This window comes from Lotus japonicus, chromosome 1, assembly GCF_012489685.1.
Source record: "Lotus japonicus ecotype B-129 chromosome 1, LjGifu_v1.2".
Classification (NCBI taxonomy): Eukaryota; Viridiplantae; Streptophyta; class Magnoliopsida; order Fabales; family Fabaceae; genus Lotus; species Lotus japonicus.
The window spans coordinates 119,200,721-119,223,761 of NC_080041.1; the positions used below are offsets into that span (position 1 = coordinate 119,200,721).

At 34.0% G+C, this 23,041-nt stretch overlaps 1 protein-coding gene across 1 annotated transcript; it reads left to right on the forward strand.

Annotated features, from left to right (window-relative positions):
* The first annotated feature begins 11,564 nt into the window (after positions 1 to 11,564).
* LOC130729821 (xyloglucan endotransglucosylase/hydrolase 1-like) lies at positions 11,565 to 13,401 on the forward strand. The gene is made up of 4 exons (XM_057581659.1): positions 11,565 to 11,816; positions 12,040 to 12,140; positions 12,234 to 12,427; positions 12,735 to 13,401. Exons 1-4 carry the CDS (start codon positions 11,630 to 11,632, stop codon positions 13,132 to 13,134), a joined length of 882 nt encoding a protein of 293 aa, XP_057437642.1. The 5' UTR covers positions 11,565 to 11,629; the 3' UTR covers positions 13,135 to 13,401.
* The last annotated feature ends 9,640 nt before the right edge of the window (positions 13,402 to 23,041 follow it).

The window sequence follows — 23,041 nt, forward strand, 5'->3', positions numbered from 1 at the left end:
GCCCCGAAGAGCGAGAACAGCTAACAAACAGGAGCGCGAAGAGAAGCTAGAGCCTCCTCCGTATCCTGACTAAGAAAACTACGACATTCCAGTGTAGGAAAATGCAGCACCTGCGTGCCAAAGCCAAACACATGAGCTGATTTGGCAAGGCAATCTGCTACTATGTTGGCCTCTCTTAACACATGGTTGAAGTGAACCTCCATCGGTGCTGGTATTGCTCGCCTAATGGCACCCACAAGCTCCAGGTAAGGATTAACTAGACCTCCTGGGTCCTTCACAGATGCAATAGCCTCCTTTGACTCACTTTCGACCACCACCTTAGAGTAATTCCCGTCCCTCAAGGTCTCCACAGCGACACGAATGGCCCAAAGCTCAGCGAGCAAAGGATTCGACGTGCCCAAGCGACGACAAAATCCCTTTACCCACTTGCCAGAGCTATCTCGGAGCACCCCGCCACAGGCCGCCTCACCGGAGGGCCACACCGAGCCGTCAACATTATACTTAAGCTACCCAACCCTCGGAAATAACCAGGCGGAGCTTGTAGAACTTTGTGGCCCTGTCTCCTCATCATGCAAATGTGAGGTAACCCACCATCATGCAAATGTGAGGTAACCCACCATCGAATGCGATTTATCTCCCATTGTGCCTGGTTGAACACTATGTCGTTGCGCATCCTCCAAATACACCAAGACTGAATAGCAAATCTTTGGGCCCAGTCGGTTATCTCCCTCGGCGACATCCCACCTTTGAGGTTCCAAACAACCCACTCCGGGAGCAGCAGGCTGAAGAACTGGTTGCGCGCCATTTGCGGAACCATATCTTCCCACACCTCCCGCACGAAAGAACAGTCTCGCAAGGCATGTAGCACAGATTCCCTCATCATACCACAAATCGGGCACACGTCATTCGCTGCTAGGTGATTTAGGACCCGTTTCTCGTTCACCATTAAACCAGCATTAAGCACCTCCCAAAGGAACAGTCTGACCCGAGGGGACCATTTCCACCTCCACAGTAGCCGCCATGAAGGATCCGGAGTAGCCGGGGATAGCTGATCAGTTAACATCTCATAAGCAGATTGCGTAGTGTACCTGCCAGAAGCAGTGCAACCCCAAACAGGAGCATCCTCCATCATGGAGAGGGCACGGGGAGAGTGACCATAACCTCTTGAAAGACAACGTTTGGAATATACTCGATAAAGCCTTGAGTATTCCATTTCCCACTGCTAAGCATGAGATCAGTGATCTTGAGACTCAAGACAATCTCTGGAACAGGTTGTACAGTAACTTCCATCAAGATTATTCCAGACGCGAGCCATCTGTCTTGCCAAAATCGCAAAGACTTACCATTGCCCACTTGCCATCGAAGACCACTCTAGTCCGTAGAAGACTTCCCAAGTGTTTCTAACCCCAATCCAAATTGATGATTCAGACGTTTTATGACTGACGAGCAGCATGTGACCCTCACCGCACCCGTACTTATGGCGAAGAACGCAAACCCACAGGGCTTTCGTGTTCTGTAGCAAACCCCAGTTGATCTTCATGAATATGGCTTGATTAAATTCATGTCGTCGTTACATATATCTATTTAATACATACATGTGAAGGTAGACACATTATTTCAATATGAGAAAATTTTCATATGAGAGAATTCCAATACATGAGGTGACTGAAAGTCTAGAGCTACACTAATATCAATAAAAAATGAATAATGTGATCACATATAATCAGAGCAACTATAATACTAGAATAAAATATATTAGTACCTAATATACTATTATTATGATATATTATTAGTAAGATATATGAAATTGTTGTGGGGGCAATTATCCCTCATCTACCACATAGATCCGTTCTTGATTATTCGTATGTGTGAATTTTTGTTTAATTTAATTTGAGTTCAAAAAAATAATTTGAATTCATGTTGAATGTGTCAAAATTTTACTTTTCTAATATATATTAACTCACATGACAAATTAATTATGTCTACTCTATTAATACATTAAGATACATTTCAAAAAAAGAAAATTAATACATTAAGATATAACTCACATGACAAATTATGTCTAGCGTTCACTGAAACGTTAAACCAAAGATGCACTTATTATGCATTTCACTAGTAACATTTTAATTCATATAAATTAAAATTGGTTTTCCCCCTTTCCTTCTTATCTTGATCTAGTCATCTACCACCGTCACTATAGCCACAGCTGCAACCCGAGGTACCACACTGCCACGTAGACAGCATCATCACAGGCAAAGCCAAAAGACATAGCCTAGCTAATGGCCCACATCCACAGGCTCAGCACCATTCTCAGCCACAACTATATCTATATGTGGACCATAACAACCTGCAACTTGTTCAGTCAGACCATTTTGAACGCAAGATTTAATTTGGATAATGTATAAATAGTAACTGCATAAAGTTAATTGTCTATTGCTATCATATCTGTGATTATTATAATACAATTGCTTGCCTTTATCCTTATCAAATCAAAGGCTTGTTCATCTATCACGCAAACACTTATAATTAGCAAGTTCGATGATTCGTTGTTGATTCAATGTTATTCGCTACCATGAAGGAGCACTAATTAATATATCAGAGCTTTCATTTTGATTTAAAAATAAGAGCTTACATGATACCGATATGTATGAGAAAAATAATCTCGTTTAATGCGGTTCGTTCAATTTTTTTAAGAATATTTTAATTGTCTAAAAATATTACTTTTTAAAAATTCTAAGAAAATTATAAGGTAATTTGTATTTTATTTTTTAAATCTTTTTTTTATTTCCTCTCATTTATTATAATAGATTTTTCTGACGAGCTAATAATTAAAGTATTTTTAAATAATCTAATTTCAGATTTTTTAAAAAGTTTGAAAAAAAAAATCTTAGAATAATTTTTAATTAAAAGAATATGATTTTTTTAAAACCTGAAATGACTTATTTATAAATTTGTTTTCACTCATAAGAATATATTATAAATAGTAGTATATACTAAATATTACATTTTGTAATAAATAAAAAACTGAATACATCATAAGGCCCCTGAAATTGTAAAGGGAATCAATTCCAGGGCCTGAAAATTTTTCGCATCAAATTGGGTCCCTAAGAATTTTTTTTTAATTCAATTAAGGTCAAATGCTGCCAGATCTCAATTTTGTCCTAGTCATCAATTACACGTGGCTTTTATAATTTTTTTTAATTAAAAAATTTAAAAAAAAAAAATTTAATTCCAACTCAATTATTGAATTTGAAAAAAAAAATTTAAAACTTAATAAAATCCTAATCTAATAATCCCTTAACTAAACAATTACATAATCTAAATAATAAACTAACATAATAATCTAATTATAATCAATCCCTAATTAAACCCTTTCATCCCCAAATTGAACCCAATTACAAATCTTCCCCATTCCCAAATTGAACCCAGACAAGAACCAAACTCTCCTTCCTCCTCCATCACCAAGAACAACAACCAAAAATAAAATTCCTGCACCTCTGTGGTAGAAATTTGGGGTGGATATGAAGAATATGTGTTTGGAGTGAGAGGGGAGACCGAAAGAGAGAGGAGTGTGTTCTTGTTGTGGCTCATGATTGAAGAAAAGAGAGTAAGAGAAATGGGTAATGGGTTTTTCTGGGTAAAGAAAATAGTATTCATCATCTTCTTCCTCATCGTGTTCAATATCATGTTCAGCATCATCTTCAACAACTTCAACATAGTATTCATCATCTTCATCCTCAACCACAACAAAAACAAAACCCAGAAAATACCTAGATTCTACATCAAACCCATATCGCCCCACCCACCGCAACCCAATCTTATTATTCAAACCCATATTCTTAAAAAAAAAACAGATCCTGCAATCGAGAACCACTGAAAAAGAGAAGGGGAGGAAGAAATGGAGAAAGAAAACCCAAAATCACAAACCAGATCCTCTTCTTCATAGCTACCTGAATCACAAACCCTAACTTTCTTTTCTATTCAACAGGGCCAAGAAATCGTGGGTGCTGGGGAAGGTTTTGGGGCTTGAATATGAAGGTTCATATGAATAAGCAATACATGGCCTAGAAGTAGAAATTCAGAGCATTCATTCTTACCAAACTTGATGCAACGTCGGTGGGTCTCATGGCCTCGGGTGGAAACAGCACGAAGAAGAGGAATTGGAAGAGGGGATGAACGTTTCCTTGCATCTCTTGCAAATAACCCAGATCTGCTTGTCTCAGTTCCTGTGTTGGCCAGATGGGGATGAAGGTGGGGAGAAGATGGTTCTATCTTCTTCCACTCTAGGGTATAAATTGGGGATGAAGAATGAAGATGAATAGTCAGGGTTTAATTGAGGATTCTCATATTAGATTAGAGATTAGTATTTGATTAGATTAGGTTTTTTAAGTTATTAGGTTAGATTTAGTTTTTTTTTTAAGTTATGAGAAGATGATTTGGGGTTAATTTGAGAGGGTTTGGAATTAAAAAATTAATTTTTAAAATTTTTCAATTAAAAAATAATTCTAAATGCCACGTGGAAAAGCTGAGTAGGCTAAAATTGAAGTCACTTCAGCATCAGACACACTTTGGCCTTAATTGAATTAAAAAAAAAAATCATAGGGACCCAATTTGATGCAAAAAATTTCCAGGCCCTGGATTTGATTCCCTTTGCAATTACAGGGGCCTTATGATGTATTAAGCCTAAATAAAAACATGATTTATAAATGAATCGGTCTTCAACCACAACAAGAATAATGGTTGTAACCAGAGACCATCGGTGTAGGTATATTCTTGACAAAGTTATCAAAAAGTTTCCGAAAGTTGTATCTATGGGTTACTTTCTGATCATCGTCTCCATCGATAACCTACCAACAACCTTGATCGTCGGTAACCTGTCAATACTTTTTTTTAGCTTGAACGAGAATATCTTCTTTCGCTTGGGTGCAAGTGCTAACAAGGTGGGGAATAAACCTCAATTTTTAATCTATTATATCATTTGTCACAATGTTGCGATCTTCATTCATCTAAAACTCATTTTTCTATCTATGTTCCCAAAATATCACAAAGGAACTGGGTTAATTAGTAAGATATTTGATTAAATGATGAAAATTCCTTATCAACTATAAAACCAAAATTCTAAAGACCTTCAAACTTAATATTTGTATCACATTAGAGTCTCTTGATCACTGTATAAGGTACCCAAACAACCTCTACCCCTAAGAACATAAATTGCATCAAAGTATTTCCTCCAATAAATTTGGTATTCTGAGGATTGGAGCTTGACAAGGAAATGTTGAAGCTTTTGTTGGCTCTTCGGTTTCCCGCTAGTTCCATGTTTCATCCATACCCTAGCTGTATACGCCACTTCAGGTCGTGGCTTGATAAGTCTGCGAGTCTCACTGAACGTGTTAATTTATTAGTTCAAATAAATTTTTAGGGATTAAATCGATTATATTTGTCTAAAAATCCTACTTTATACAAAGTTGTATTCATATGCTCTAACTTCAACAACTATGCTTTTAAAACGGCTAACGACTAGCTTCTAGGGCTCGTTTGGTACGTCGTATTACGCATGGTATTATAAGCTTATATAATATATTATGAGTTTATCTATTATTTAGTATTAACATAGTATTGTATAAGTTTATCCATTAATCCACCATCATACGTTAAAATGATAAATCATTTAATCTAACATATAGAGGTAAGATAAGGCCTTGATAATATATGGATGTATAAGCTACTTAAAAATATTTAATCCATTGTCACATCCACCACCATCCTTCACTACTGCCACCATCGCCGCTGCTATCATCGCCACCGCCACTACTACCACCTCCACCACCGATGCCGCCATCGTCATCACCCTACAACACTGTCAGCAACGCTAGTACCACCACTGTCGTCCCCACAACCAACTCTACCACACCCTCACCATCGTTATCGCCACTATCATTACGACCACTCCACCGCCACTTATGCCACTACACCACCACAACCGCCGCAACTATAACCCTTCATCAATGCCACCGCCACAGCTACCAACCACACCAACATAACCAACCAACTCCACCACCTGCGCCGTTGTCATTGCCATAACTACCGCCACTACCCGTCACCACCACTGCTATTGTTGACACCACCACTAACAACACAACTATCACCCTTTATTACAACCACCATCGCCACCACCTCTAACACCACCACCACCTCCACCCAACATATGATTATTTCAATTTAGATGATATAATAAGTTATACAGTGTACAATTAAACACTAGATAATATTAAATTTTTATAAAGTATAATATTATCAAATTTAATACTATTAGAGAGACTGTACAACAAATCTATCTATCTATCTATCTATCTATCTATCTATCTATCTATAAACTATATAAAAGTGAAGTTTTTGCAACTTTGAGGGTAAGATGGGAATTCAATAAATCAATGCACATGAGTGAATATTTTTCCATGGGCATATATGTAAATTTGTGAGTAATTAATTATGAAATCAATCTTGACCGTTGATTGCTTCTAATCCTAGCCTTGCATCATTTTCTTATGAAACACTTTGAGTAACCTTTTCATATTCTTGGTTTTTTTTTTTTACTTTTGTAACTCTTGATTGTGGTTACAAATATCCGCAAGAATCTCTTCATTTTTCTCCCATAAATTTTATTAAGTTTTGAGTCTTTCCATTTCCTTTCAAAATCTTTTCATCTTTCCCATCTTGATCTCCCTAACCTCTATTTATATGCAAGAAATCTCTCCCTCTGGATTCTCCAACAGCACCATTTCTGCGCAAGAAGATCTCCCATCAGGTTAGAAAAAATTCTTCTTCATCAACCACTTCTTCTTCATCATTTTTAATTCTTAGGCGTTAATGTTCTTCTCCATCATCATCGTCCATCCGGTAAGAGCCCACTTTTCTCCTTTTATCTCCCTTTTGATTTATTTATTCTGATTTCATAATCATTTCTTCTTCACATTTCGTTCTCAAGCTACATTCTTCTCAACTGATCTTCATTTTTCCATTTATTCTTCTCCTTCCTCATCTTCCACTGCGATAAGATTCAGTGTTTATTCGTAATATGCATACTGTTATCACTAATTCAATCGGTAGAAATTACCCATTTTACTGTACTTTTGTCATTGATGCATGTTTTGTTCTTATTCTATGAATTATTAACATTATTATGATCTTTTCTTTTCTTCTATTCCATTTTTAAAGTAAACTTCCTTTACTTCCATTGGTAACAATAAACTGTTAAAGTCGTCTCATTTTAATTTACTTCAGTTAATGTAAGTTTCGTGCTTTTTAATTTTCATTGTTTTACTATCAACTAAATCAATCAAATGATTGTCTTTTCATCTAATCTAATACATTGTAGCCTTTGTTCTCCTTTTACATGTAACTGATTTCGTTTCAATTTGTTCTTCTTTCAGATTTTGCCTCTATTGTTTCCATTCTTCCAATGTACTATCTTGAATATATGTAAGTTTCTTGCATTTTATGTACTTTTTTATTGTTTCATTGTCTCCTAAAAATGACTCTTTAGGTAAGCACAATTTTATTTTACTTTCTGTTGTTGATTGCGGGGAGGAAGCAGAGGTTTTGTCTCCCAACATATCCGTCTCGAGAAAACGAAGCGAAAAGGAAGAAAACGGTGAAGGGCAAGCTCGCTCTCTCCAACTGTGGTAAGAACCATTCTTCTAATTTTTCTACCATTTGTTTTGTGGAAAACGAAGCGAGAGGGAAGAAATCCACAAAGAGCAAGATTGTTCTCTCCAACTGTGGTAAGAACCTTTTTCTTTTTTTTTCCCTTCTTTTTGCATTTTGACTTCAGAGATCAGACTTATTTTTCTACAATTTATTTTTCACATTAGGTTGTTGTCTTATTTATTCTCATTCCTCCTCTTCCACTCCAGTAAGATACAGTCTTTATTCCTCAATTAATTTTTTTTCACATTAGGTTGCTATCTTCTTTATTTTATTCCTCATATGGGTGCAGTGGATTTCAAAAATGAAGTATCCCCGGGCTCAAGAAGTTCCTCAATATTATAATTCATTTTATTCTCTCCTCATACTTTTATCTCAATTGATTCTCTCCTAATTATTTACTAAATATCTCTTCTACTTTCTATTAAAAAGATATTCATTTTAATTTTTTATGGCCAAGAATTGCCACTCATACATTTACAAGTTTCAATGCCCTCATTTTGGAAGAGCTCTCTAATAAGGTCAAATGTGACATCTTTTTCATTTATATGTGGTTATTGAGAAATTTAGTGGTTACATATTAGTAATTAATGTCAGTTAGGGAATTCCAGAGGGCATGATTAGTTAGTTAGGATATATACAAGACATTAATCCTAAATAAGTTGACAGTTTAAACATTAAATTTGACATCAATGCCAATAAAAACTTTCCACTAACCCTTTCCACTACAACAATTACAAGTACTAACTTTCCACTAACTCTCTTATAAGTCTAACTATTTTTCTTCTCTATTTGTGGCCATTCAATACACAAGTTGATTTTATTGTTGAATGCATATATTGACAAGAGTGAGAAAGGGAAAGACCTAAGTCAGGTGGTACAACGCCTATTGAAGAGGACGAAGATGGGGGAAGAGTTTGAAGAGGAAGAAGAAGAAAAGGATGATTCTGAGCAGTAGGACAACAATAGTGTCGTAAATGACTTTTCTTTTTCCTCAACTTTCTTGATATGTTGTTTTCAAGTGTTGTTTGCTATACTTAATTTAAGGGTATGCTATGAACATCATGTTATTGCATCAGAAAGTTTAAGCTTTCTCAATTTTTGTCTAGCCAACATTACAATGTATCAATTATATTCAATATTAATTGCGTTATTCATGGTGAATAGACAAAGATACAACTTTATTATTGAGGAGAGATTTGTTTTTTTATAAATTGAAAGACATATTTTATCATACTCTAAGAGGGTAACGGTAAATTATATCATTTTTTATAAGTGATTAATTAGTTGGTTAAATGGTATTAGTTTATGGTTAATTATAAGGATAGAGTGGTTAAATTAATTTGATGTTTGAAGATAAAAGATACTCTTTTTGCTTCATCGGAAAACAAGAATAGTACATCGTACCCTAATAAAAATTTAGTATTTTTCTATTGTAACATCTATCTATCAATAAACTATATAAAAGTGAAGTTTTTGCAACTTTGAGGGTAAGATGGGAATTTAATAAATCAATGCACATGCAACAATAAAAAATTTACTAACCCTTGCGCTTCCACTTAGTTTTTTGGTAACTGTTTAGTTAATATTATTTACACATCAGATAAAAATAAAATATTAGTTAAGAAATTCCAAAAGACATGATAAATTTTCTTGAGGATTATATTATCGGTTACGGAATTTCACAAGACGTCGAAAATTATTATCAAATTTATACAATACATAAATAAATATTAATATTATTCTTTAGCAATTAATTTTGAAATTTTAAAATTAAATTTGATATGAATTTCATAAGATATTTTATTGGTGTTTAGTTAATATTATTTACATACTAATTAAAATGTTTAATATCAGTTACGGAAATTCATAGAATATGTATTATAATTTTATTAGGATTATAGAATATAATAAATAATATTATTATTATTAATCTATAAAAAAATTGTTACAACAAAAAGAGTTGTAACCTTCCTAATCCATGTAGTTAATGAATGAGAAAATTAAATTAATAAATATAAAACAAATCCAAATATATTTATCCCATTATACTAATTATTGTCTTATTCTATTTTTTTCTTATATTTCGGGAAAGCCAGAGGGTCAATCAAAATGTCAAGTTACATTTTTTTTGCTACATCGGAAAATAAAATGTCAAGTTACATTCTCAATGTTGTAATCATTTTATTTGCGAAAAAATATTAGTATAATCATTACTTATTCAATTTCTTTTATCAGCTCATATATAATATGAGAAAATGGAAGATACACCGTTGGTGTAAACATTTTTTTACACAAACATTCAATTGTTTTCTGTCACATCAGAAACTATAATTGTAATTTAATTAAAATAAATGAAAAATATAATCATTTATCCCACGTGGCATACAATAATTGGGTAACATTGAAAATGCACATCCATTAAATTCATATAACATTTCATCTCACTAAAATAAAAAATTAAATTGTTATATAAAAGACCAAATTAAATAGTTCAACATTGGGGTGGGATGGGTAGCTCACTTGGTGAGCTAAGGAAAATGATGGGTATTGAAGGGTGAAGGGCTAGAGGCGAACCCTGATGAAAGAACTAATTTACTAACAATTAACAACTAACATTTTCCTATCAAAAAAAAAAGTTCAACATTAAAATAAACTCAAAAAACATAAATTAGTATAATTATTACATTACTACAAAACAAATACAAACACATGTGACACACAAAAAAACACTACAACATTAAGTTAACTTACATCTAAAATTAATTTTAATTTTTTAATTCATAACTTTGTTTTTATAAACCTAATAAAGATAACATTACTTTATTAAATTTTAACTCAATAAACATAAAGAATACCCCGTGCAACGCAGGGAAACAAAAGAAATTTTTTCCTCTAAGAAACTAAATTAGATAGTGCAACATTAAACACAAAGGCCAAGAATAAATAAAATAGTTGTTCTTCTACAAAATAAAAGCAAACACATTCTTCATTGAAAACAATTAAAAATTCGTGTTTTTTTATAATCAAAATTATTTTTGTCTTTTTAATTCATAAATTATTTTTAAATAAACATAACACAAATTTAAAATTTTCGTACAATAAATAAGAATTAAAATCTCCCGTGCATCGCACGGGTAAAAGGAGTAGTGAAACATATATAGCTAGCAAGGCTTCAATTGCATTAGCACTTAGTTATTTCTTCATAAAGTTTTTTGGTGCAACAACCGGTCTGTTACACTGCCAAGTGCCAATGCATTGAACTTAAAATGATACTACTTTTTTAATAATTATTAAAATATTAATTTTAACAATGACATTATACACACCGAATAAGTTGTTAGGATATGATTAATTACTTAATTTAATTTGAAAAACAAACAACCAATATATCCAAATTTTAAGTTGTGGAGTAATGAATAAATGAATTATTTTATATTATATTCTAACTCACTTTTATTATGCAAGAGTCATTTAAGCTTGAAGTCTGGATAAATGGACAGATTTATTAACATGTGTTTAAATTTAACTTTTTTAATTAGAAAGTAGAAATAGAAGGAAGTAAAGATTGAATTCTAGTCTTTGAGTCATAGAGACTCTAATATCATATTAAATAACTAATTATCTAAAAAACTTAATCGATAAAAATTAAATGAAAGATTTTATATTATATTCTAATATTGAAAATGATTGAAGATTAGCTAGCTGTGAGAACACAAAACCAGTTGTTTCCAACACTAAAATGATCCTAAACTAAAGGCAATTACAGGACTCTTGCCCCCCACCTGGGCCAGCTCCAAGAAAAAATTAAAAAATCTTTAGAGAGAAAGAGAGAGGAACATGGGTCTAAACTCCAAACTCAGGATCTAATGCTTATAAATACCCTTTAGTGGCTCAACCTTCTACTCAACTTGTGACTCAGAAAATGGGTTCTCAGATTTGGACCCTGTTTCTGATTCTTGCATCACTGGCTTGTGCTGCTCATTGCGCCGCCCCACGGACACCAGTGCCGGTTCCATTTGGCCGTAACTACTACCCCACTTGGGCTTTTGATCACATCAAATACTTCAATGGAGGTTCTGAGATTCAGCTCCATCTTGACAAGTACACTGGTAAACTAGTACTCCCTTTACCCCCAACTACTTGGGTTTCTATTTTTGGAAAATCATGATGAAGTCAAAATTACGGTGGAAAGTATAATCAGAAGTTAAGTGAACTTGCTTCTGTCCATTGTGATTATTGATTTTGGCTCACCGTGATTTTCATTGTGTATACAAAATGTACTAAAGTTTGTACATTATTGTTCATTTTTCTTACAACTTCAACTTCAAACAGGCACTGGCTTCCAATCCAAAGGTTCATACTTGTTTGGTCACTTCAGCATGGACATAAAGATGGTTCCTGGAGATTCAGCTGGCACAGTCACTGCTTTCTATGTAAGCAAAAACCAAAGAGAATTTTTTGAAGTTATTTCAGTTCTTCATCTATTGTATGTGAATCTAACTCTTGCTCTGATTCAAACTCTGCAGTTATCTTCCCAAAACTCAGAGCACGATGAGATAGACTTTGAGTTCTTAGGGAACAGATCAGGACAACCTTACATTCTGCAAACAAATGTTTTCACCGGAGGTAAAGGTGACAAAGAACAAAGAATCTTTCTCTGGTTTGATCCTACAAAAGCCTTCCACAGATACTCTGTTCTCTGGAACTTGTATCAGATTGTGTAAGCACTTCACTCATTCAACTCTTGTTCCACTAAAGAAATGTCTTTTTTTTTTTCCATTTGAGTGAACATTAATTTGAAAGTTTTAGTGTCGGGCAATTTAGTCCCTATAATAATGAAATACACGTGGTTCTTGGGTCCTAGTCGTCTCAAATGTCATCATGCGAGACGACTAGTGGTATTTCTTTTTCGTAGAGACAAATTTGTCCGACATTTATATTTTCAGGAATGAAACACATCATTCAATCATTTTTTCCTTCAAATTTGTTGCTTTTCAAGGAGTAATAGCAAAATCCCAAATGTGCAGGTTCTTTGTGGATGATGTCCCAATCAGGGTGTTCAAGAACAGCAAGGATTTGGGTGTGAGATTCCCATTTGACCAACCAATGAAGATCTACAACAGCTTATGGAATGCAGATGATTGGGCAACAAGGGGTGGTTTGGAGAAAACAGATTGGTCCAAAGCTCCATTCATTGCATCATACAAAGGCTTCCACATTGATGGGTGTGAAGCTTCAGTGAATGCTAAATTCTGCGCCACCCAGGGGAAGAGTTGGTGGGACCAACCGGAGTTCCGCGACCTTGACGCTGCTCAGTGGCGGAGGCTCCGGTGGGTCCGCCAGAAATACACCATCTATAACTACTGCACTGACAGGAAGCGCATTCCTATACTGCCCCCAGAGTGCAAAAGAGACCGTGACATTTAAATTTGAATTTCAATTTACCATTAGTATTTTTATCTCATTTGCTTTCTTCATCACTATGTCACATTGTCACTGATGCATTATTAGTAAGAGGTTCCAAATTTATCTATATCATAAGTTATATGAATATCCATTCTATTGTTTGATGGTGGCCTGTAATTAAAGAAGTGGAGTTTGAGCATAAACTCTATGACTATGTATTTGTAATTTGATTTCATTCCTCTATGACATATCACATTCATAAAATCATACCATATGGTACTTCTACTATTTTTTGGTTACAATGGTACTTCTACTATAGTTATAGCTTTATTCATTCATATATTCGCGCTGTGTCTAATAATGGCAAATGCTAGGGATCCAGTTGTAATGTGCTTAGGTATGTGGTCCTTTTGTATTTTTATGGGTAAATTGCAGATCTGTGTTCTGGTCCGCTGGTCCCTGAATCCATAAAGTAGAAAGAAAGTGGTGAATGGTGATAGGTGCAGAAAAGACACTGGACCCTTAAACGTGTAACCACTGGGTACAGTGCATGTGAACTGCATAGGAGCTGTTGCAGAAAATGACTTAATTATGGTATAACGAAATTCTCAAGGACGGTTTAGATCATAATCATCTGACATTTTGAGCTTTGCCATGTGGGGTTGTATACTTGTGTAATTTGTCTTTTTTTGGCGTTTAATCAAAGTGTTGTTAGACTAATCTCGCCCCTCAGAGCACTAAGTTGTAGTAGATTGATCAATGAGTTTTTCTCCATTTATAAGAGATAAGAATTAAATTTTCAATTAGTACTTTGATTAGAGACAAAGTGTGGAATCACTTTAGATACGTAATGACTATGACTACTAGTAATAATTTTTCTTAAAGTTAATGACCACTACTAATAATAAGATAAAGGTTTTTATGGAAAGTGGCATTGTGGTGAAGTTCTTTTGTGTCGGTAAACGAGGTTGTTGTACAATATTGGGCTGGTTTAATTTTCTTTTCCACCCTGGCCCAAACCCCAAACGTGTAAGGTAATTTCAAATTAAAACCAAACCTGATCGAGTAGTTTCACATAATAGTTTGGCATTTCGTGTCCTTTAAATATTTAAATAAGTGACTTAAAGTTTGATTTTTTCTTATGTAGTCCTACCACTTAATGCATTGATCATTGGTTAGTGCTTATTATTTTGTGCGTTGATCATGGAAAAAGAGATTAATCTCAAGGTTACTGATTTTATGATAATGAGTTGATTATATTAAGAATATAAAAATTAAAACCAACCACTTGATTGGAGAGTTTTTCTATTGCAAGTCTTGATTCATGAACATCTTAGTATGGACTTTGAATAGATTGTCTCCCACCTTTTGCCTAAAATCAAACATAGTGGACCATTGTTTGACTCCATAATCTAGGCGGCCATGACCTTTTTGACGTTTTGAACTAAAAAATATGGCAATTTATAAATGTGGCGGTGCCTCAGAAGAAACAAAACTATGCAGTATACAAGGGTTCAATCAACAGTGAAGTTTATCTTTATTCCCATATATGTCAAGTTACTTCAATTTTCAATGAACAGTGAAGTCAAGTTACTTCAATTTTCAATGAACAGTGCACTAGGACGTTGACAGGAGAATATATATAGTTTGGTTTCATTTAGTTTGCTATATATGGTTATAATGTTAATGTTTTATTGGAAAATAAGTTAAATGGTTGAATATTCAAACCTATAAGTATATTTTATCTGTGATCTGCAATCTGTTTATAGTTTAATCGGTTTAATCTGCCATATGGTTATTAATATATTTGCGATCTGTTTGAAATATCCTGTGTTGTTATATAGTCTTCACATTATACGATCAACAGTGAAATTACAATTATACGATTCCCATGTCAAAGTTAATTCAGTTTTCAATCAACAGTGAAGTTACAATTATGCAATCTTACTTCAACTTGTCACTGCACTAGGACGTTGACAGCAGGAATATGTAGTTAGATTTAGTTTGCTGTATATGAACATGTCATTGTTTCATTGGAAAATAATTCAATGGTTTGAATATTTAAGCCGATAAGTTTGTTTTATCTGCGATCTGCAATCTGTTTATAGTTTAATTGCTATAGTCTTCAATCTGTTTATAGTTTAATTGGCATAATCTGCAATCTGTTTATTAATTTATCTATCATATGTTTGAAATATCCTCTGTCATTAGTCTACAATCTTAATCAATATGGAACGAAACAGGAACTTATAAGTGAAGTATATAAGACTAAGCCTAACTATCAATTTCCCTGATTTTCCAACTGTTTTTTAACAAATAAAGTATAAGATCTCCCACCTTGTGTTTTTCAAGGTTTGTGGAATTATAATTAAGAAAGTCATTTCACAGCTAAAATCTTCACTTTTGAACAATATTTATATTTTAGAGTATTCTTGTGGCAATTTTTTAGTGAGGTACGAGTTTTTTTTATAGAGTAAATAGTTAAAGAGTTGTCAAATGACATTAACAACTTGTGAGATTTAGTTTCAAAGAGCGATACTTCATGTAAATACATGAGTAAAATGGAATAAGCATGGTTACTCAAACTAAGAAGCTAACACACCCAACTTCACCATAATGTAAAATCCTTAAGGTCGTAAGATAACCTTTGAAAAAATCCTAAGATTAATAGAGAAATCAATTGACATATAAGTGGAAACAACTTTTATCATCTTTTTTACACATTGCTCCCATCAACATAACCTACTCGACTCTGCTAAAGTTGCAAACCGTGCAACTATCAGGGAAGCACATATATTGACTTCAGTGACATCAATAGGGGTCAAGCAACAACTCTAAGAATGTGGTGACACTACTACAAAAAGGTCGTTGGGCAGCGCCTTCGGGGTAGTGGTTCTTGTTAACCGCTACCTAAGTGTTGTAAAAATGAAAAAAATAGGAAAAGAAGAGGATCTCATAATAGAAACGCTACCCAAATAATATTTTATCGGTGTTGGGTACTGGTTATTGGAACCGCTACCCAGTCTTTGTTTTTTATTTATTGGAACCCTAACTTGCGCCAATCTTTTCCCCTTTCCCCCTCTCTGTCTCTACTCTACCGTTCTTCCAGTCTCGCCCACCGAACCCTCACCGTTCACGATCGAACATCTCATCTGATCTCGCACCCCAAACCCTCACCGTTCTCCATCGTGATGGTAGCTCTTGTTCTTCACGAAGTGCTTTCTCAGGGTAGCTCTGGTTCTAGATCGACGAAGTTGCGGACTCTTACGGTAGCACTTGCTTAGGACATTCGAGAGCTTCATCCGCTTTTCAGGTTTCACTCTCCCTTTCTTGCGAAACCCTTACTCTCTCACTTTGTCTTCAACTAATTTTTGAAGTGTATATCTCCCTCTGATTTCGATTTCGTTTGGTTTTAGCTTCTGTTTCTGTTCACCGGCACTGAATAGAAGGTAAGATTTTGCTTTTGGCTAGTTTTCTTAGAGGAATCATGAGCACATTTGATGATTAGAAGATTGCCTGGCTTGATTTTGATTTTGGCTGGTTGCTTGTGCATATCTGTATTATTTGTTACTTTCATCTTATTTATAGACACTTGAAGTGATTTTGCTATTTTTTTATACTGCTATTTGATTATGTTCTCATATAGGGAATTGTCTCATTTATGTGTTTTGTTAGAAGAGGGGCTAAAATCTGTTTTAATGTCGGCAATACATATTTATTTAGAATTAGGAGTCTAGTATTAGTTTAAATAAGGGTTAGCCTTCGACTTTTTGTGTTGAGCTATAATTACAATTTACAATCTGAAGTCTTTATTGTTTCCTTTCCCTCCTTCCTTATCTAATAACCTATAACTTCAATTCCATAATTTCATCAGTTATGTAGGTACTACAATGATCTATTTGTATTTGACCTGGATCAAGTCAAGGTAAATACATTTAAATATTTGGGTGACATTCTACAATAAATATGTTAATTGCTATTTGCTACTGCAAGTTTCGTATGCTGTAATAATGTCTGATCTTGTGTTCCTTAATGCGACTAACACCAATCTGATTTTCTGCTGCTGTGGCAAGAAATAAAGCCTAAGCCTGGAGCAATGTGGCCTACTGTTCATAGTGGTTTTCAATTATTTGTCTATAAAGATGATGTGCGCAAAATACTGATCCTGTTATATGAGGCTAAGGACAGGTTAGTTGAATGAAATTGTGTTTAAATCTGCTACTGCTGTTGTGAATAAGGACAAGTCAGTTGAATTAATTAAATTGAAATCCTGGAACTGGTTGAGATGCAAGTTAAAGGGGTTCTCCTACTCATATTCTTGGGTTGCTGATATGGAGCACATCACTTTTATATGCTAGCAGGTCAGCCCTATAAGGCAGATCCAAGAAAGGAGAGTAGAAACCTGAGATCATTGCTATCCTTTGAAGAGTGATCCAAGACACTCTTCAATTACTTGGGTATGTATGTGCTTTTGCTCATAAAAAAAAAATTGTTCCTATTCTAAAGTTTCCACTTTTTTTTTATAATTTCTAAGTCCTATTAACATTTATCTGATTGAACTTGTTCCTTTGCAGGAATGCAACAATTCCTTGCATCACCCTTTTGCTTGGTGGTAACTCACTCAAGGTATAAAAAAAACTAGCTTCTACAGATATCTTCAGCATAATTTAACCAATTGAGAGCAAAACAATGGTTATGTGAATGTGAACTTTGTCTTAAATGGCAGGGTTGAAATCATCAAGTGTAAAACCATTGACACTCATCTGCATTTTTTTTAGGTGAGTTATTTCTCTTTCATGCAGTCTTCATGTCACTTTGTTCACTATATTTATTGCTCTCTGTTTCTTCAATTTCAAGTGCGTTGATTGGTTTTGTTTATTGTTGTGCATGAGTGGTTAATAATTTTATTTATGAAATGCTTGGTCATAATTTGCTCTTTTTTTTTTATCTCCGTCCTTTCGTCCCTTAGTTGTCTTTAGTAGTGCATTCAGTAAAAAATCTTTTTGTACGTGTTCTCATCTTTTTGCTCCATTTTTAAATCTCTTGGGTGCTTTTGAATGAAAGCAGGCCTGATCCATTGTTGATGAGATAAAATAGGTGATCACAGCAAGTTCTAGTACAAGAAAAGAGAGCGCCAAAGCTGGAGATTTTTATGCTGAAGAGTTAGAATTGGTTAAGAAGAAAAATATAGAAGGGGAAAAATAAAGAAGGGGAAAAATAAAGAAGGGGAAGAAGTTTTTGATCAGGTTAGTTGTTTATGCTCATCTAAAATAATATAAACCTTTCAGTAACTTTGGAGGATTTTTACATCAGGTAATTGACACCCAAATTATTAATGTCGATAGCTTTTCTTTTTCTATGTGTTGCATCAGCATAATTACTTGGCTGAGTGTGAGCATTAAGAAATATAGATAAGACATCTATTAGAAGTGTGCAATGTCTATCTTCTAACTGGTTGTTTAGTGTTACTCATAGAGCTAGCTAGCTGGTTGTTTGGTCTAATGTAGGTTTATTTTGCTTCTCATGATTCTGAGCACATCATGATTCATCTAATATTCTGGATCAGTAGATTCATCATAATTAATTGTGGTTTTTTTGCATGATTTCTATGCAGTGAAGGTTGGAAGATTTGTTCAAATGTTGCAGAAGTTGATATCACTGGGCGGACAAAGTCTAGCAAAGCTTTGGTGGGGAAAGATTCTTGAGAGGATGTCATTGAGTGTTCTACCTCTTTTGCTGATACAGTTTATTTATTGTTGGGATCTCAAAATTGTTGAATTTATTTTGTTTGATTTCAGCACAGTTATATAGATTGGGTATCAATATTAATTTAGTCATGTTTTGATTCATTTGGTTGCATGTTTTGATTCATTTGGCTGCGGTTAAAAAAAAGTTAAAATAAGTTGGGCAGCGGTTCTCCTTTTTTTTTTTAAATATAGGATAGCGGTTTTTTCCTTGATGCGTAGCGGTTTTCAACCGCTGCCCATTTAATGCCATGCGTTGCGGTTCGCGGAACCGCTACCCATCTTTTAATTGGGTAGCGGTTTTTAACCGCTACCCAACTTTAGCAACGCTGATTTAAGCACCGGTCGCAAAACCGCTACCCAACTCATAACAGAACCGCTACCCAAGGCCTTTTTTGTGGTAGTGTGAGAAGAGGAAGGTTCTTGTAGATCCCAAATAAACAACAACATAAGGTGAAATGGCTAAGGCAAGTGATAGAAACATTGGGAAACGACGCAGAAGCAGAGCCCAAGGTTGCAAAATAATGGTGGGAGGTGTAGACCGTGATAGGAGCTGAAGTTGGTGTCTGTAGGTGGTGGCTTGTGCCTATTGTCACAGACAGCAGTGGAGCAATGGCGGGGGAGGGACACGACGCCTTCCGTGTGCAGCAGACAGAGGTCGATGTCGGGTCTGTAGTTCTGATAGAGCAAAGCAAAGTATCATTAGAGTCAGGGCCGGCCCAAGGGCAAAGCCACTTTAGGACCAAATTTTTTTATACTAAGTAAAAAAACCCCTAAAATTAAAATTAATAAAATCTTATCTTAGATCAACATTTCTCAACAAAGATTAAATGGATTACCTTTATTATCAATTGAAAAAGACATGTTAAATCAAATTGATTATGATAATTCAATAAATTATTTTGCATCTTAAAAAACTCGAAAAAATAGATTTTAATTAAAAAATTATTTTTACGTAAAAAAATTTAATAAAGAAATATTTTTTTATGTAAAAAGGTCACACTTTAAAATTTGCTTTAAACTTCATTTAGTGTTGGGCTGATCCTGATTAAAACGTTTTACCAACATTTCCTCTTTGATTAATTTTTTTCTAAAATAAATGAGCTCGGTCTATCATACCCCACCATACAGAGCCGTTTTAAGTTTATAAGCATGATGAGGAAAAGATGGACCTTCAAATCTAAAGAGTTGTTTTACAAAAATTTCTTCTATGGTCTCATTTAAGAAAGAACTCTTTACATCCATTTGATATATAATATAATTTCATTATGTTGCAATAAAGGAGAGAAACATTCTAATGGCTTAGAACATAAACGTTTTAGTAAAATAAATACTTTCGTGTTGATTGTAGCCTTGCTACAAGGCTAGCTTTGTTTCTTACCACTTTACGTTTTCATCCAACTTATTACCGAACACTCATCTTATTCCAATGATAATTTTATAGTGAGACTTTGAAACAAGTTCTCAGAATATCATTTCTAGTGAATTTGTTGAGTTCTTCCTGCATAACCATCACACATCCTTGTTTTTTAAAAGCTTCATTTATCTTTTTGAGTTCTATTTCTTAGATTAGAGCAATATATGCTTCATTTCTGATCTTGGCTCTTGTCTATACTCCATCATACGTTTCTCCAATGATCTTCTCTAGAGGATGAAATGATTTGTAACTCCTTTTGGATTTGGATCGGTCTTGCGCCAATTCTCCTTTCTCGTTAAAGGGATTAGACTCCTAATTGTTCTAATTGGTTTTGTCCGAACTTGAATCTTTGGAGCTCTGAACAGCTTTCATTTGGGTTATGTAGTTTCATAGTTAGACCTCTTAAGTTCATTGGATTATAAATGAATAGCTTCCTCAAAAAACAAGGTTCTAGAGATGAAAACTCTATATCCTTGAAGGTTTCAGAGTATCCAAGGAAATTTCTTTGTCAGCTCCGGAATAAAATTTTCCTATTTGGTCCTTTATGTTTAAAATGAAACATTCACGGAAAAAAGATGAAAATATGATATATTTGGTTTTTCCTCTGTTCATGGTTCATATGATGTCCATAACAAAGTCTGGTCAATATTTTGTACTGTATATAACTAGTTTGATTGTACTGTTTCGTGTGAATCTATAACTCATGTATGAGCGGTGTGTTTGACCGTAGACGGTAAAAATGTGATATTTTTACAAATTATCTTTTCACTAGATGTAAACTCGCGCGTTACGTGGATATATGTTAATAATTTTTTAGCAATTTTTTTTTCCAAAACATAAAGGAAATAGTCAGAATTATAAAATAGTAAATTAACATTAATTGTGTCAATACATATAATATTAATAGTAATTGCAAAAAAAAAATGAATTCAAACACAACTCAACTTGAGAGAGTATTTAGCTGTCTAGTTTGTTTTTTTTCTTTTCTAAACGAAAAAAAAATGAAGTTATGATATTCCTTTACCATTATTTCAGGAATTCTTTCATGGAGCTTTGAGAAACCTTGTGTTTTTAATTCTTTATGGACGATAAAATTTAGGTCTGGAGTAGTTGGAGGTGCCTCTCATAAAGTTTCATACAACCTTTGTATATTTTCATAAGCTTGTTGAATTGGTAGTGATCAAATGATTGAGGAAATGGTCCTCACCAATAGAAGTTTATTCCCCGGTCACTGTAATGGCTAATATTTCTCCCCTCTCCTCTTAATTTTTTTCAGCATCTTTAAACAAACATGTTGCATGACATGAATTGAGCAGTATTGTAAGGCGGTTTTCAAATGGCAGTTTCTTCATCATATTACTCCAATAACCTTCAGTTAGAAGACGATTGTCAGAAGCGAAAAGATATGGCTCATCACATGTGAGTTTTCCATATTTTCCATGTGAAGAAAACACACATCACCCGGCACAGCATATTTGATCAACTTCTTTACTTCTTGCTTGATTTTTTTTCTAGTGGGGTTTTGGAAGTTCTCGTGATCACAAAGCATTATAATGTTCCTTTCTTAAAATTCATAAAAGTTGATCAAGATTTGTCGCACGGGTTCAATCTCTGGCAACGCGTAAGATAATGGGTTTGGGTGTGTTAACGACCCCAATAAGATCATTTTACACGGGTTTTGCCGGTGCTCTTCCTCCCTTTGTAATATATTCTACTGCCACACGTTTTCCTTTATAAGAAGAGGCATTCACTTCTTTTTTTCAAATATTTTTCATCAGGTGATGATGATCTTAGAGCTCTTCTTAGGTTGAGTCCCCGAGGAACCTGATAGCCTTTCACACTCATTTTATCCAAGATCATTTTAGATGCAATCTCATCACCTTCCGCAAATGAGCACAGATCCAGATGCTCTCAACCAGCACATAGTCCTCGTATTTATACGTAGAAATATAATTAACAATAGTTCATACAACTAATTTAACTACTCATACTAAATAAATGTAAATCATTTTTTTTTTTGATAAAAAAAATGAAAACCTCCCAGTGCTATTGGAGTACAGAACAAACAGAGTACTTTACATCAAAATCAATGCTTTATAAAAAAAAAATGAAAGCCTGCAAGTGCTACTGGAGTACATAACAAACATAGTGCTTTACATAGTCCTCGTATTTATACGTAGAAATATAATTAACAATAGTTCATACAACTAATTTAACTACTCATACTAAATAAATGTAAATCATTTTTTTTTTTGATAAAAAAAATGAAAACCTCCCAGTGCTATTGGAGTACAGAACAAACAGAGTACTTTACATCAAAATCAATGCTTTATAAAAAAAAAATGAAAGCCTGCAAGTGCTACTGGAGTACATAACAAACATAGTGCTTTACATCAAGAATGCCAAATACCATGCATCCTCAAGAAACAAAGTCTATCCCTAATGTGCAGGTGAATGATTGCAGGGCTAGACGACTATTTAAACCCTTTGATGGTGAATAACGTATAAAAAAAGGAACTTTGTTCACAAAGTCTTGATGCATCAATGTTCAAAGTCTCCCAATCCTCATCAATAACATTTATCATCCTCGTAGAAACTCAATCGCAGAAACTTCGGTAATAGCACCATTATCTTTTCATATTATTAGTTTTACTAAATATATCAATAAAAACTATATACATTTCATAAAATATTGTGAGTATTTGTATATGTATATAGACACACACACACACACATATATATATATATATATATATATATTAAACAT

Bases quoted from the DNA above. Each gene is read 5' to 3' on its own strand.
- LOC130729821 (XM_057581659.1), top strand. From the start codon at position 11,630: ATGGGTTCTCAGATTTGGACCCTGTTTCTGATTCTTGCATCACTGGCT. The intron at 12,141-12,233 runs GTAAGCAAAAAC...CAAACTCTGCAG, and splicing joins GCACAGTCACTGCTTTCTAT to TTATCTTCCCAAAACTCAGA. The intron at 12,428-12,734 runs GTAAGCACTTCA...CCAAATGTGCAG, and splicing joins TGGAACTTGTATCAGATTGT to GTTCTTTGTGGATGATGTCC.